Source organism: Mauremys mutica, chromosome 8 (genome assembly GCF_020497125.1).
Source record: "Mauremys mutica isolate MM-2020 ecotype Southern chromosome 8, ASM2049712v1, whole genome shotgun sequence".
NCBI lineage: Eukaryota > Metazoa > Chordata > Testudines > Geoemydidae > Mauremys > Mauremys mutica.
The window spans coordinates 4,077,943-4,094,253 of NC_059079.1; the positions used below are offsets into that span (position 1 = coordinate 4,077,943).

The window sequence follows — 16,311 nt, forward strand, 5'->3', positions numbered from 1 at the left end:
TTGTAGTTTTTGTAAACGTTAGAAGCCTTTTGGCTGAAAACATAGGATGAAAGCACTTCCTGTTCCCACTGAAAATGGAGCAATGCCTGCACTATACTCAAGTTTGTAGACAATTGGAAGATTCATGATGTGCCAGGTTATTATACGTACAGCTGCTTTTTTTTTGTTTGTAAATACCACACATACACCCCTAGGACAAGCTTCTTCCCTGACCCAAATTCTACTGACAAGAAAATATACACTAAACATGGTAAATGATTTAAGAGTTGGTCACCAAACACCACATATAGGTAAGTTTGGTTTGTCATGTCAAGCTTAAGATTAGTGTTTATCTAAAGAGTGTCTGAGACCCTAAGAGCACCCCAAGTCCAAAGGGCACACTGTCATGATATTTATGCAAAAGATGGCATGTAATATATATTTGAAAAACTAATAACTCACTGATCATTAATATTATTGCATGATATATGTATGATCAACCCCCAGAGAATTTTACAGCTATATCTAGAATGTGACTAAAATGTGTTTAAACCAGGCATGGCAGGGCAGCTGATAAACAAGTTTTCTCCAGACAAAGGAAACAGGCCAATGCCTTAAACCTGTGCAGGAGTGGCCAAATTAAATGAGCTATTAATTTGTATCAGAGGTTGCAGGAAGAGATCACTTGCCTTATAAAAATCATCTGCAAGGGAGAAGACAGCATGGTGTCCACACCCAGCAAGGAAAAGCAACTTTATCTGGGGATGAGTTTCAGCAGAATATATTTCAGAGGTTTACTGGACTACAAGGAGAGGGGGAGTGAACCCCTAAGTTATCCTTCACCCAAGGAAACAAAGGAACCTGGGCATAGCCATGAGGAAAAAATAAGGACTTCAGTTAAGATAAATCATGTCAAACTTCCATTAGCTGTAAGGGTGCAGCAGAACATCATGAACTACTACTAGCCACTGGCAATAGGTGTGATATTATGGGGGTTCACCCAGACCAGGAAGGGGTTCTGTCAGCCCCTTCCCTGTAACTCTGGGCTGTGCAGCTTTGGGTCAGAGCTGAACACCAGCACAAAGCCCTCACCCTGCCCTAAAATATCAGGGGTGGAAGGGACCTCAGGAGATCATCTAGTCCAACCCCCTGCTCAAAGCAGGACCAATCCCCAGACAGATTTTTGCCCCATATCCCTAAGTAGCCCCCTCAAGAATTGAGCTCACAACCCTGGGTTTAGCAGGCCAATGCTCAAACCACTGAGCTATCTCTCCCCCTCATCTTGCAGGGTGACACTAACAGCTCCTCCTGTTCTGAGTCTTCCCAAAACCATCTCTCCTGCACCAGCCAGTTCTACTCAGTGGATACTCACACACCTTAAGTTCACTGCCTCCAAAGAGACAGAGCACACACAAGCCTGTTAGTATTGCTGAGGACTTCAGTTCAATACACAGCACAGATGGTTTTTCAATAAAACAAGAGTTAATTAACAAAGAACAGAGATTTAAGAGATAAGAAAGAATAGATGAGAGAGATGGTTACAAGTAAAATAAAACATTTTCAAGTGGCTAAAACTCAGTTTCAACAAGTTACGCTTTAAGATTTCTCACTTATAGTCAGTTCCGGCTACTCTGTTTTCAGGCCCAGAGGATCCACTCTTCATGCACTGAAAGGGCACAGCTTCTCCTTTGTGATGGATTCCAAAATGGCTTTCTGCTTTGGCTTATATTTCCCCAAGTCTATTGTCTCTGTTTCAAGAGCCAAGGCGGCTTCCTGAGTGTGTAGGCTCCATCCCTTATTGTGATCATTAAGTGGTCTTCCCCCATGCTTATTTAGGTTGATGGCTTTGTTTACCATAGATGCAGATGTACTTTTCTTTGTCCTTTCAGGTATTACCTGGCTTAATTTAATTGGAGACAGGAAAACAGGTGAAACAACATTCCTTTGTCTAGGATAGACTGGGCTTGTGCACTGCTTGCAAAACACTGTTTAAGAATATATTTCCAACCCTCATCTCTGATTCTTCAGACACCACCCCCATGTACATCACACACTAGTATTAATGACTGGTGTGTTACTGGTTTGCATATACCACCTTACATAACACCTTTTAGATACAGATGATGATGACAACAGTGTAGGGGCAATGTGTGTCATGCTTGATGTGAGTTAGGGAAGGGCGTGCCTTGTGCCAGCTGGCATTGCTCCCTGGCTCACAGTAGGCAACCCAAGCAGTCCTAGTTCCCTAGTAGGGGCTGAGCAACTATGCACTGGATGAGTTAAGTCTGTTTTTTGTTGGCCACTCAGTACATTTGTAAACTGTAGACGCTTCACAAGGGGTTGAGTATTAAATGTGCTAGAGAAGTATAGTGCAAGCTTCTCCACAGTAATCTTTTCATGCCCCTTCTTCCTGCTATAGCCAACGAAGGAGGAAAATTTTAAGTGGGTGATGGCTGTGTAATATAAACTTAATGGACTTTCGGTTGTGGCCTAAGCCAATGTTCCATCAGCAGAAATCCAGCTGGCAGTAGGTATAAATGTTGAAAGTGAAAAGTCTGCAGTAAATGGATATTTAAAGGTAAGCTGCAAAGGTTTTACCAACTCTTAGAGCCCAGTGTAGAAGGGAGTTTAGGGATGCTGTTCACATGTATAATGCAGTAGGATTATACATTTTAACAGAATTACCTCCCTACAACCTCCAATTGTAGCCACCAGTTTCCTTGCTCCTTCAGAAAAGGAATGAGCCGTATCTACTACAAAGATGAAAGAGATACAGAAAGAGGGAAGCCATCCTCTTCTAAGATTTGTGAGCCATTTACACTGCCAGAAACATGACAACTTGCAGTCTGTAGATCTTAAAGAATGCAGCCATCTCCCCTTATATAGCACTAATTAGTGTAACACTTGCTACATCCCTTAACCGCTAGGATTTTCAGAGGAGGTTTTGTTAAACGTTTGCACCGTTAACAGCAGACCCTGGAAATAGTGGTAGGTTGTTTGGATGTAGCGGAATTAAAATTGAATTTTTAAAGAAAAGCAAAGTTCACTGTTTCAACTCCCTCTTATTCAACATGGCTGTTTGATAAACAAACAAGAGATCCATGGCAGCACAGTCTGGTATGGAGCCACTTGTAGAAGCTGTCCCAACACTCCTGGGCAATACTAGCTATATGGTGGCAGCAGCAGATTGCAAACCCACAACCATCAGCCAGCAGATGAAAGTCACGAGCACTGGTCAAAGGCACTAATCCAGGGTACAACAGAAATGCCTCCCTGACTCCAGAGTGAGGGAGATAAGGAGCTGGCGGAAGAGACCATAATAAAGTAAACCTGCAGGACCCAACTGAAATGTTATAGTATCCAAATGTGGGAAGCATGGGAATCTACAGATGCTTGATTGTAAAACATCTCCCTCTTCAGCTCTTTTCAATCAGGAGACAGCATGCAGGACAGGTTAGCAATCCATGTACCCCTTGTTTCCCAAAGATCCTTTAAATCAAAGGATCTCACCAGTAGTAAGGAAATATAATAAATATTTTATTTAAGAAGCACATTTCGCTGTAGCTTAAAAACAACCTGTCAAAGTTTACCTGGTTTAAAGCTGTTTTTCTTAATGTTTGTCAGAAGTTAAACACAAAGTTTCAACAAGAAAATCAAACTCATTTTTGTTACAGTTAACAGCAATGCCACTCACCATCATTACTAAAAAAAAGCACTCAGTGTAAAAACTACACAGTTCCACCATTACTTAGGTATACACTCATGACCTGCAGCTAGTTCTGAGAAGTATCACTCACTCACTCATGCCCGTCACCCCAATTGGGGTATGGGCCGCCAGCCACAGATCTCCAGAGTCCTTTATCCTGGCCCATTCGCTCTAGCTGGTTCCAGGTATAGCCCATTTTTTTGCTATCAGCCTGAAGGTCGCACCGCCAGGTGTTTCTTGGGCGACCTCTTTTCCGCTTGCCTTGGGGGTTCCACTGCAGTGCCTGTCTGGTGATGTTAGTTGGCTGCTTGCTGGGAGTTGATGGGTCCTCTCCAAGAGGTGGATGTTACTGATGGTGTCTGGCCAGCGGATTTGGAGAATCCTTCTGAGGCAGCTATTAATGGATCTTCCTGATGGTTGTTTTGGTTGTCCTCCAGGTTTCAGCTCCACACAGTAGGACTGCCTGCTTGGACAACATGAAGCCTACTCCCTGTGTGTGGGGTGCGTCGCTCTCTTCATGTCCTGAATACAGCAACAGCTCTCCTGTCAACAGTTGTCTCTGTCCAGCTTGCGTCCATCTTGTCTCGCTAATGCCTAGTAGGGTCAGGTTGTTGCTCCTCATCTCTGCTGCAACCTGCACCGTCTTTCCTGACTCGTACATGGTCCTTACGTTCCATGTGCCGATGGTAATCCTCCTGGTTGCAAGAAGGGGCTTAGTGGCTTCCTCGCGGCTTTCACCATCCTGCGTCATGCGTCTTCGAGTTGAAGACCCTTCTTTTTCCAGGCTAAAAGTCTCTTATCTCTATTGTTGGCGTTTCTGTAGCAAGTTGATTTTTTACAGGGTGAAGTTGCTAGCCCCACGCCCAACCCTCCTCCTTTACCCTGACTTGGGACAGGCAGATGGCCCCAAAGGACCACTCTGGTGGAGTTTCTGAGAAGTATACAGCAATTTAAAAGGTATGAGAAATAGGGGCTAGCTTCACAACCATTAGAAGACCTTCCTGAGGCAAAAGCATATGGGAGTTTAATGAAAGGATCACAGAAGCCAGCACTCTGTTATATAGCAAACGTCAGCAGGTGCAGTTAACATTTGTCCTTGAATATATAAATTATCAGTTTTCAGAGTAGCTACTACACAAACTGGAAGCTTTCCCCCCAGACAACTTCATACTGGGCAGGTAACATCCTTGATCTGGAAAGTGGGTGCCCCTTTGTTTACACAATGAAGGCTTCCCATTGCATTACACTTCCCATGCTGGTTTGCGTTCCAGAAGATTGTCTGATTGTGCTGTGTTGGACAGTCTCATCTGTGACCTGTATCTGAGTTCCAGGTGACTTATTCAATCCCAGCCAAGACAAGGCAGTAATATGGTGCAAACAGAAGCTTCAAGTACCAGGTGTGTTTTTTGTTTAAAACAGAAAGATTAAAAATCTGGAAATGGCGTCACGATAGCTAAAAAAAATAAATATTTTCCCAATAAGCGCTCTCACGCTAAATATAGGACCTTTAAGACAATGGCAAAATTTAATAAACAGTAGCATCACTTTGAAATGGAACACAGCCAATTTCTGTCTACTTCAACCTGGAAAAGGCAGGGTGCAAGCCAGAGGTGTCATCTTTGGAAGTGGAAAAGAACAGCAGCATCTTGCAGAAGGCTGTTCTATCCCACTACCCGACAGCCCCTGTATGTGTATACACGTGCACAGGGTAATCCCTTCCAGGGACGGCAGAAGGAAGAGTGGGCACTATAATGAGAGGTGATGACATTCCCAACTGAAAAGCTCAGTAAAAATCCTATGACCAGCACACAGGTTAAACATTTATGAGTCACTGGTATCACTTCTTGGAAAAGTAGGGAAGGGAAAGTCCACTCTTGGATGGATAGGAGCACCTCCCACCCACAGGTAAACAGGATACCACTATTATAATAGCATGAACAACCAAAATTACGTTGAGCTTTACAGGAAGAGAAGCAGTGGAGTAAGACTGTCAGCCACTTATCACCAGATCCTTTATCCAGAAAACCTATTGGGGGACAAAGGACAATTCTCACCTCCAGTTAATTTCTAGGGTGCTTATGCAGAAGCTAAAGAGAACCTCAAGTGAGATGAGGCTGCAACTGGAACTATAGATCTTTTTTTAAAACCAGCCTCACCTGGCACATTCTCTGCCAGCAAAAGACAACTCCTAATGCTAAGGGAACAGCCAAGCTGCTCTTTACTTCAGACAAAGCCCTAGCTTCGTAAAGGAATCACCCTCTAGGTTTTAAGCCCAGCTAATGATACTAACTTTGTTCCATCACGTGAACGGAGAGGAATTTCAAGTCATCCCAGCACACAGGAAGGTTATATCTCAGATGAGGTCCAATTTTCCAAATAGTCCCCAGTTGTTTCACATTCAATTAGTTTAATCTAGTCATGAAAAGCATTTCTGCTCTCAACAGACGGTATTTCATGAAACAGACTTTGGATTGGCCAGTTGTCATTTTAGGGGCAAATTAATTCCCTTTTGCTCAGAAAAAGCCCTAGAAACCTACCTGAGATCTGCTCCTCTACCAACTCCACACAAGAGCCACATAGCGGAAGAGGATCCTGGCCAAAGCAGCACGAAACCTCATTGTCTGTAGAAAGCCAGACGCTCATCCTTCCCCCTGCTAGTCTTCCTCGAGTTCTTTGAAGATCTATTTCATAACACAGCCACACCTCCTTCACAGCGGCTGGTGATCATGTTTGCTATTTCAGTCCATGTGTCCATATGAGGGTTATAAACTTCAACAGAGTCCGAGGTCACTGGGGCAGCGAAATCATGCCTAGAAGCTCGGCCTCCCGAGGCATAAAGAAGTCCGTTCACAGCCACAACACACACACCAGCTCTGGGTACCTTCATCGGTGCAACCTCAACCCATTTCTCCTAATGAGGGGAGACATTTATTTATATAAATACACACACACTTTTTTTTTAAATAATCAGCAAATAGCTTTGCTATAATTAAGCCCCTTAGGCATAAGTACCCTTCCCCCACCACTTCCCAAAAGAATAACTCTAAGTTTACTGAAATGTCTCAAGTCCCCCAAATGACCAGTTACTTTAAGCGGATCCAGACATGCCAATGACAACAACAACGCCGTACATGTATGTGGGACCTCCCACCCTGGAAGATCCCACAGCACTTGGCAACGCTGGGCTTGATGCTGCAAACCCTTCTGTATTCTCATCGGCAGGCGCTGTGAGGCCAGGCCAGGCCAGGCCGGCGAGGCGCGCCCCTGGGGCAGGGCACAGCGGCTGTTCAGCATGGCACAGGAACCGCACACAACCGTGACTGGAAACAAGAAGTGAAGAAAACTACCTCCCCCCTCCCCCTCCGCGCATTGAAAATTAAAGGGACCGCGGAGGGGAAATGTAAAACCCGCCAGGTTTTGGGGGTGGGGGTGGGCGCCACGGCGCGTGCTCGGCGGACGCGCGCGCCAATACGGCTCTCTCCAGCGTCTACCTCGGCCACTCCGTGCGCGCGCCCGCCCGTGCTGCCTCGACACCCCCACCCCTCCCCCCTCCCCCAACTTCTCCAGGCGGCTCGCGCTCCCGCTCTGTTTGTGTCTCTCAGGGGGGGTGGTCGGATTGCTCCCCCCCCCCGCGAGACTCCAAGTTCCAGGATGCACTGCGACACCTGCCTCAGCCTTTGTGAGGGGGCCGCACTCGCAGTGCATGCTGGGATTTGTAGTCCCTTCCCTGCTGCGGCCGCCTCCTTCCCTTTAAAGTGAAAGACTCAACCTCTCTGGAAGGAAGCGAAGTACTGTAATCCTAGAAAGCAAGCATGTGCCCCTCCCCTCCGCCGCAGCAGCGAGGAGAGTCAGACCGTGACCGAGTAGACAGGCAGGCGGAGGCTTTGGGTATAAATCAATCCTTCCTTCCTCTTCAACAGATATTTCCTCAATGAGCCAGGGAGGCAGCAGAACTATAACGTGCAGCAGAACTAATTGGGGGGAGGCACAGCAATGGCTTTACAGTCAGCAAGAGAAGCTTCACAATCAACCCAGAAGCAGAGAAATTATGCCCCAGAGAGACTTCCAGTTGCAGAGCAAGAAGGAGGATTCCTCAGCTGCTGCAATAATGCTTAGTGCTATTTACCTCTAACATGTTCTGCAAACCTTAGCTAATCTTCACAGAAACCACTAGAAAGCCATCAGGCCCAGCAAGCAATAGACATTCAGCATAACCGTTGCAGAAAAAGATACAGAAAAGTGACCGCACAATTGGTGGTAGCTCCCACTGCCAGCCCTGAAAGAGGCATAAATACAAAACACACAAACACATTAACTTGAAGAAGAGCTTGGTGTGGCTGGAAAGCTTGTCTCTCTCACCAACAGCAGTCGGTCCAATAAAAGATACCACCTCACCCACTTTATCTTTCAAAGAAGTTAACTAGTTAGTCAATGTCTGGGTAGCACTTTGAACATGAAAAGCATGTGTGCTAATTGTTACTGTAGCTACAGTGCAAAGCTGGTGCTTGAGAACTGTATCTAAGTGCATTCTGATTACTCAGAACTGCTTGCAGTTTTAACTTAAATAAATGAGACTAGAGAACTTGTGTAGCACCCTCCAAGGGAATCCAGGCTCTGATCCTGCACGTGATTTATCCAGTCCCTTGATTATTATTATGGGGTGGGGGTGTGTTAAGGTGACCATTTTTTTCAAATTTAAAACCAGGACATTTAAAATTGGTCGATTTTGGCGGGCTCTGTGTGATGACGTCATCATCGAGTTCCCACGGTCGGGCTGTATGTAATGCGTGGGAGTATTATTGAAGAGTCACCGTGGCCACAATATAGTGAGAAGCAGCAAAGAATATAGTGAGAGTGCGTGTGCTGAATGCCGAGTATTGCCGAGATCCAACGACGAGAACCGTCGTGTAAAATAAAACTAAAACTAGGATAAATTAATAAAATTGATTTAGGCTGGTTTATCAAGGATTGATTTGATGTACTCAATCTTTTGATAAATTAATAATTTTTGATTTTGTAGTCCTAAACTGTACTGGTTACATCTCACAACTAACCAGACCAATGTTCAAAAAACCAGTACTGTACTGGTAAAACCAGTACGTATGGTCACTTTAGGGTGTGTGCCTGATTCATGCTTTTTTACTGTACTGATCGCCTGCATGCACTCATAGACTATCAGGGTTGGAAGGGACCTCAGGAAGTCATTTAGTCCAACCAACCTGCTCAAAGCTGGACCAAGCCCCAGATCCCTAAACGGCCCCCTCAAGGATTGAGCTCATAAGCCTGGGTTTAGCAGGTCAATGGCCAAACCACTGAGCTATCCCTCCTCATCAATGGAAATATTTACATTACCTAAGTAATACCCAGCATAACCTGTCTGGACTCGCCTTGTTTTATTTTTTGTTGTTATGTAAATTTCCCTCCCTTTAGAATCGATGTCTTTTAACCCTGTCACTCCCACCCTCTTCACTGCTGAAACGCTGGGGGCAGGGCGAGGGAACTAACGCGACAAGCCCTCGAGGAACAGAAAGCCGGGGCAGCTGGTCTCGCTGTTCCGCCGCCAGAGCGGAACTACAGCGGGCAGCCCGTGTTCTGGGCGGGGGCTTTACAGCCGCGCACCCGGGGAGCCCCGCTCCTTCCGCCGGATGCTGCGTCCCTCCCCATCCCCTGCACCGGAAGCCGGTTGCTGCTGCGCGTGGCCGCGCTCCTTGCGGTTCCCTGGGGCGGGTGAGTGAGCCCCGGGCGGGCAGCGGCAGGGGGCGGGGGCTGCGGGGCTCCCCCAGGGGACGGGGCGCTGCGGGGGGGGGTTGAGTTCCTGGAACTCTCCGCAGGGGGCAGCGGCACCAGCGGGGGGCGGGGGGGGCGTGTTTGCCCAGCAGCTGGTGCAGGAAACGGACCCAGACCGTCAGTATCTGTTATTGTTAATTACAACAGAGCAGGGGGCTTCCGGCCGGGGTCAGCTCCCACCTCTGCCACAGACTTTCTCTGGGCAAATGACTTCGTCTCTGCCGCCGTTCCCCACGATACTCCCTTTGGCTGTGTGGGCTGTTTAGACTGTAAACGCCTCATTTTACAACGCGGGCCCCTTGCTTGAGGCGTCTAATACAGTGGACCCACTTAAATGTTTTATTTGTAATCACAGTAATCTTCTCTAGGTTTTTCTTTTTTTTTTTAAAGGAACAGTGGTAATATTACCTAGAAACTGCCAACCTTTAGAGGAATTTATACTTTGTCAGTTTCCTCATCTGTAAAATGGAGCCATTTACCTACTTCAGGGGCAGCTTGAGATATAATTAGGCCCCGATCTGGCACTAAAATGCATTACAAGTTAATGACCTTAGCTTGTAAAGTGACTTGAAAACAAAATGTCCTGTAAAAGTTCAATTATAGTTAATTGGCTATAGGAGTACAGCAGATATGTTATTAGCTGTACAGTGACAAAACCAAAGATGCATAGTCCTGATCTGCTTCCTCTTATAAAACAAAATGATCAATAGGGAAAACAAATTGTAGTAACTTATGCTGACACATGCTCTAAACTTGGATATTCTACCTAGTATAGACTGTCATTAAGTTGATTCTCCTAACATTGGTTGTTTTTTTTTTCATCCCTTAGGGCCTTCTGCTAAGGCAAATATGTTTCACCTTGTACAGCGATGTTGTTCCCACATACCTTTAAAAGTAAGTTTCTAATGTGTTATCTACTTTATCCTGAAATACCTTTCAAAACAAAACCAAACAGGAGGCAAAGCATCTTGGGTATAAAACGCAGTTGGCCCATAGTTTACAACAGACTGAGGTTTAATTTTATATTTATTTTTTTCCAAAGGAACTTTTCTAATGTTTAAAAAGTACAGAATCGTAAACCATTTTTTCCCTGATTCCTGCCTGGCATCGTTGAACCGCAGCTCAGCCACATGGCTTTATCACAGGCTTACAGATATGTTTTGTCACTGGTATTTGATCGCTGTTAAAGAGCCAAGTCCTCCCTTCAGTTGTGTCTCTGTAACCATACGGAAATCAGTGGGGCTTAATGGGTTTACTTATGGACAGAACTTAAGTGTACAGTCTGCATCATATATGCACCACAAAATTCCTCTTCACTGAAACAGTTATATCATGGTGATGACAGTCTCCACACTCCCAGGTCACAATCTGCAAAGTATTTTTTAGAAGTTGTGTAGCTGCTCTCTTTTGATTGAATATAAAGAAGGCAGAAAGGCATTGTGCTTTTTCCTCAGCAACTTCTGGAATGTCAATTTTTGCAAGAGGGCCTCAGGGCAATCACAGGGGTGTTTATTGTGAGCTCTAGCACCTTAATTGTTAAGGTGAAGGTGCTTAATCCTTAACACAGACTTTCTTTATCCAAAATCTTAGTCAATTAAACTTAACCAGGTGTTTCAAAACAAGTTTTTAAAGTGACTAACAATCCTTTTTCCTTTCACTTACTCTCTGTTCTGTTGGCTCTAATGATATCTATCATTGCACTAGTTCCCTACTCACCACAGAAACTTCTCCTCTAAGGAGGGCTTGAATTTCTAGTTTGAAAACACAAGCAAGGAAGTAGCTGGAGAAACCTTTCAGGCCTTCTTTATTGACCCTAAAGCAGCAAAAAGAACACAAGAGCAGATAATCTCTTTGCAGGTCACGGCCATGTCAGACACAGGGGAGGAAGGCAGCTATTAGTGTAACCTCTGTGTAATGTTTGCTACTGTTTGTGTTAGAATGTAGTGAAACAGCCAACTTCTCATAAAAGCAGCAGTGCCCTTTAAGTCAGGGGTTCCTCAAACTGGGGGTTGGGACCCCTCGGGGTCATGAGGTTATTATGTGGGGGGGGGGTCATAAGCTGTCAGCCTCCCTCCCAAACCCCACTTTGCCTCCAGCATTTATAATGGTGTTAAATATATAAAAAGGTGTGTTTAATTTATAAGGGGAGGTCACTCTCAGAGGCTTGCTATGTGAAAGGGGTCACCAGTACAAAAGTTTGGGAATCACTGCTTTAAGTGAAGGGGGGGGGGGAGAATCTTGATAAACGTTTTACATACTAGACAGTAGATTTCCACAGATGGGCTTAGTTTTATATAGGGTATAACTAATCATCTCTCCAGGCTAACAAGAACCTGGAGAGGGATAGCTCAGAGGCTTGAGCATTGGCCTGCTAAACCCAAGGTTGTGAATTCAGTCCCTTGAGGAGGCCACTTAGGGATCTGGGGCAAAAATTGGTCCTGCTAGTGAAGGCAGGGGGCTGGACTCGATGAACTTTCGAGGTCCCTTCCAGTTCTAGGAGATTGGTATATCTCCAATTATTACCTTTAACTTGTCAGATGTTCTTAATAGTTTTTGTAATTGCAGCTCCAGAAGCTGACCCTTCACAGACTACTACAGTATGGCAGGAATAAGACCATTTGTTCTTCTCCTCTCGGTCTCCCTCTGCAAAGAGTTCTTTCCCGGCCATCAAGACCTCAGCTCTTCAGCCAGGCCTCAGCTTGTGTAACCAAGGCCCAGGGATTCCATTGCTCCCTCCCCTGTTTAAAGAAAAAGAAACCAAAAGATCCTGAACCCCAACAAGGGCTTCTGCGCCATGATATGAGGTCACTAAAGGACTCACCAAAGCCTGCCTCTTACCTGGTCCTTGCAGGGTTGATTCCATTTGTTTCAGTGCCACTGATAATGGCTGTCCAACAGACCTACTACCCCGAGCTGGCATTTGCTCAAATGACATATGGGGCCACTATAGTCTCTTTTCTAGGAGGAGTCAGGTGGGGATTTGCTCTCCCAGAAAATAGCCCAGCCACTCCTGATTGGATGAACTTAGGGAGCAGTATAGTTCCCCCTTTATTAGCCTGGTATGCCATACTTTTTAAAGAGGACCTCACTCAAGCTGCAATCATGGTGATAATTGGTTTAGGGGTAGCATTGCATTATGACCTTGCTTTTCTTCCTACTTATCCCAGCTGGTTTAAAGCCCTAAGGGCATTACTAACAGTGGTGGCAGTATTTTCATTGGTAGCCACCTTGGCACTTATGGATGTTTTTCCAGAGAAGCAGCTAAGTAACAGTGCAAGTAAAAGTAAATGAAAGTGAATCATCATAAACCACCTGTCAAGCCACTGCAGCGTTTTGTACGTAGTTCTAATAGGAGTAAAATAAATTGCTTGGCTTCTCCATGCTTCCAGGACCACATCCATGAGTGGAAATCAGAAAACAGCAGCTTGTAAGATGCTTACTTTGGGAGGAACCAGTTTCCAAGCAAGTTAAGCAGAGAGGATTTATATATACGTTATTCACTCTCTTTAGATTGTTTCAAGGCAGGTATGCATCTTCCCTTATTGGTAGAGCAAGAGCTCAAGCCTGACTGAGATCTTTGGGTACTACTGTAATATACATTTAAATGTTTGGGGATAGATTATTCCTCATAATACATGAGTTCAATCATTAAAACAAGGATGGGTCAAGAGGCTTAATTATAAGGTGTGTCAAGTTCTGCAATGAAAGGAATAAAGTTGTAGTTTTTGTAAATGTTAGAAGCCTTTTGGCTGAAAACCATAGGATGAAAGCACTTCCTGTTCCCACTGAAAATGGAGCAATGCCTGCACTATACTCAAGTTTGTAGACAATTGGAAGATTCATGATGTGCCAGGTTATTATACGTACAGCTGCTTTTTTGTTGTTTGTAAATACCACACACACACTCCTAGGACAAGCTTCTTCCCTGACCCAAATTCTACTGACAAGAAAATATACACTAAACATGGTAAATGATTTAAGAGTTGGTCACCACACAACACATATAGGTAAGTTTGGTTTGTCATGTCAAGCTTGAGATTAGTATTTATCTAAAGAGTGTCTGAGACCCTAAGAGCACCCCAAGTCCAAAGGGCACACTGTCATATTTATGCAAAAGATGGCATGTAATATATCTTTGAAAAACTAATAACTCACTGATCATTAATATTATTGCATGATATATGTATGGTCAACTCCCAGAGAATTTTACAGCTATTTCTAGAATGTGACTAAAATATGTTTAAACCAGGCATGGCAGGGCAGCTGATAAACAAGTTTTCTCCAGACATAGGAAACAGGCCAATGCCTTAAACCTGTGCAGGAGTGGCCAAATTAAGTGAGCTATTGATTTGTGTAAGAGGTTGCAGGAAGAGATCACTTGCCTTATAAAAATCATCTGCAAGGGAGAAGACAGCATGGTGTCCACACCCAGCAAGGAAAAGCAACTTTATCTGGGGATGAGTTTCAGCAGAATATATTTCAGAGGTTTACTGGACTACAAGGAGAGGGGGAGTGAACCCCTAAGTTATCCTTCACCCAAGGAAACAAAGGAACCTGAGCATAGCCATGAGGAAAAAATAAGGACTTCAGTTAAGATAAATCATGTCAAACTTCCATTAGCTATAAGGGTGCAGCAGAACATCATGAACTACTACTAGCCACAGGTGTGATATTATGGGGGTTCACCCAGACCAGGAAGGGGTTCTGTCAGCCCCTTCCCTGTAACTCTGGGCTGTGCAGCTTTGGGTCAGAGCTGAACACCAGCACAAAGCCCTTACCCTGCCCTAGTATATCAGGGGTGGAAGGGACCTCAGGAGGTCATTTATTCCAACCCCCTGCTGAAAGCAGGACCAATCCCCAGACAGATTTTTGCCCTATATCCCTAAGTAGCCCCCTCTAGGATTGAACTCGCAACCCTGGGTTGAGCAGGCCATTAGCTCAAACCACTCAGCTATCTCTCTCCCCCCATCTTGCAGGGTGACACTAACAGCTCCTTCTGTTCTGAGTCTTCCCCAAACCCCCTCCCCTGCACCAGCCAGTCCTACTCAGTGGATACTCACACACCTTAAGTTGACTGCATCCAAAGAGACAGAGCACACACAAGCCTGTTAGTATTGATGAGGACTTCAGTTCAATTCACAGCACAGATGGTCTTTCAATAAAACAAGAGTTAATTAACAAAGAACAGAGATTTAAGAGAGAAAGAATAGATGAGAGAGATGGTTTCAAGTAAAACACAAAACATTTTCAAGTGGCTAAAACTCAGTTTCAACAAGTTACACTTTAAGATTTCTCATTTATAGTCCGTTCCGGCTACTCTGTTTTCAGGCCCAGAGGATCCACTCTTCATGCACGGAAAGGGCACAGCTCCCCCTTTGTGATGGATTCCAAAATGGCTTTCTGCTTTGGCTTATATTTCCCCAAGTCTATTGTCTCTGTTTCAAGAGCCAGGAAGGCTTCCTGAGTGTGTAGGCTCCATCCCTTATTGTGATCATTAAGTGGTCTTCCCCCATGCTTATTTAGGTTGATGGCTTTGTTTACCATAGATGCGGATGTACTTTTCTTTGTCCTTCAGACACCACCCCCACATACATCACGCACTAGTATTAATGACTGGTGTGTTACCGGTTTGCATATACCACCTTACATAACACCTTTTAGATACAGATGATGATGACAGTGTGTAGGGGCAATGTGTGTCATGCTTGATGTGAGTTAGGGAAGGGTGTGCCTCGTGCGAGCTGGCATTGCTCCTTGGCTCACAGTAGGCAACCCAAGCAGTCCTAGTTCCCTAGTAGGGGCTGAGCAACTATGCACTGGATGGGTAAATCTGTTTTTTGTTGGCCACTCAGTACATTTGTAAACTATAGACGCTTCACAAGGGGTTGCGTATTAAATGTGCTAGAGAAGTATAGTGCAAGCTTCTCCACAGTAATCTTTTCATGCCCCTTCTTCCTGCTATAGCCAACGAAGTAGTAAATTTTAAGTGGGTGAGGGTTGTGTAATATGGACTTTTGGTTGTGGCTTAAGCCAATGTTCCATCAGTAAAAATCCAGCTAGCAGTAGGTATAAATGCTTGAAAGTGAAAGTCTGCAGTAAATGGATATTTAAAGGTAAGCTGCAAAGGTTTTACCAACTCTTAGAGCCCAATGAAGAAGGGAGTTTAGGGATGCTGTTCACATGTATAATGCAGTAGGATTGCATTTTAACAGAATTACCTCCCTACAACCTCCAATTGTAGCCACCAGTTTCCTTGTTCCTTCAGAAAAGGAATGCGCCGTATCTACTACAGAGATGAAAGAGATACAGAAAGAGGGAAGCCATCCTCTTTCTAAGATTCGTGAGCCATTTACATTGCCAGAAACATGACAACCTGCAAAGTCTGTAGATCTTAAAGAATGCAGTCATCTCCCCTTATATAGCACTAATTAGTGTAACACTTGCTACATCCCTTAACAGCTAGGATTTTCAGAGGAGGCTGTGTTAAACATTTGCACCGTTAACAGCAGACCCTGGAAATAGTGGTATGTTGTTTGGATGTAGAGGAATTAAAATTGAATTTTGAAAGAAAAGCAAAGTTCACTGTTTCACTTCCTCTTATTCAACATGACTGTTTGATAAACTAACAAGAGATCCATGGCAGCACAGTCTGGTATGGGGCCACTTGTAGAAGCTGTCCCACCTCTCCTGGGCAAGACTAGCTATGTGGTGGCAGCAGCAGATTGCAAACCCACAACCGTCAGCCAGCAGATGAAAGTCACGAGTACTGGTCAAAGGGACTAATCCATGGTACAACAGAAATGCCTCCCTGACTCCAGAGTGAGGGAGATAAGGAGCTG

General features: G+C 44.7%; 2 protein-coding genes across 5 annotated transcripts in view; one reads left to right on the forward strand and one right to left on the reverse strand.

Moving 5' to 3' along the window:
• Positions 1–1,273: 1,273 nt before the first annotated feature.
• Positions 1,274–16,311, reverse strand: part of LOC123376137 (intracisternal A particle-promoted polypeptide) — a 32,291-nt gene continuing 17,253 nt past the window's right edge. Inside the window, exons 9-10 of one of the 3 annotated variants that reach the window (XR_006581699.1) lie at positions 6,223–6,596; positions 1,274–1,879 (exon numbers count right to left, since the gene is read on the reverse strand). The gene's annotated coding sequence lies outside the window, so the exon portion shown is untranslated. Of the gene's footprint in view, positions 1,880–4,484; positions 5,139–5,195; positions 5,712–6,222; positions 6,597–16,311 lie in introns of those variants that run through there. The other 2 variants (XR_006581697.1, XR_006581698.1) reach the window with 2 other exon arrangements.
• On the forward strand, positions 9,194–14,361 carry LOC123376140 (transmembrane protein 69-like). 2 transcript variants are annotated; one of them, XM_045027924.1, is made up of 3 exons: positions 9,194–9,412; positions 10,302–10,366; positions 12,038–14,361. In XM_045027924.1, the coding sequence occupies exons 1-3, from the start codon at positions 9,331–9,333 to the stop codon at positions 12,761–12,763; spliced, it is 873 nt and encodes a 290-aa protein (XP_044883859.1). In that variant the 5' UTR covers positions 9,194–9,330; the 3' UTR covers positions 12,764–14,361. The 2 variants fall into 2 exon arrangements, with proteins under 2 accessions (XP_044883859.1, XP_044883860.1); XM_045027925.1 differs by lacking the exon at positions 9,194–9,412 and adding an exon at positions 9,556–9,589.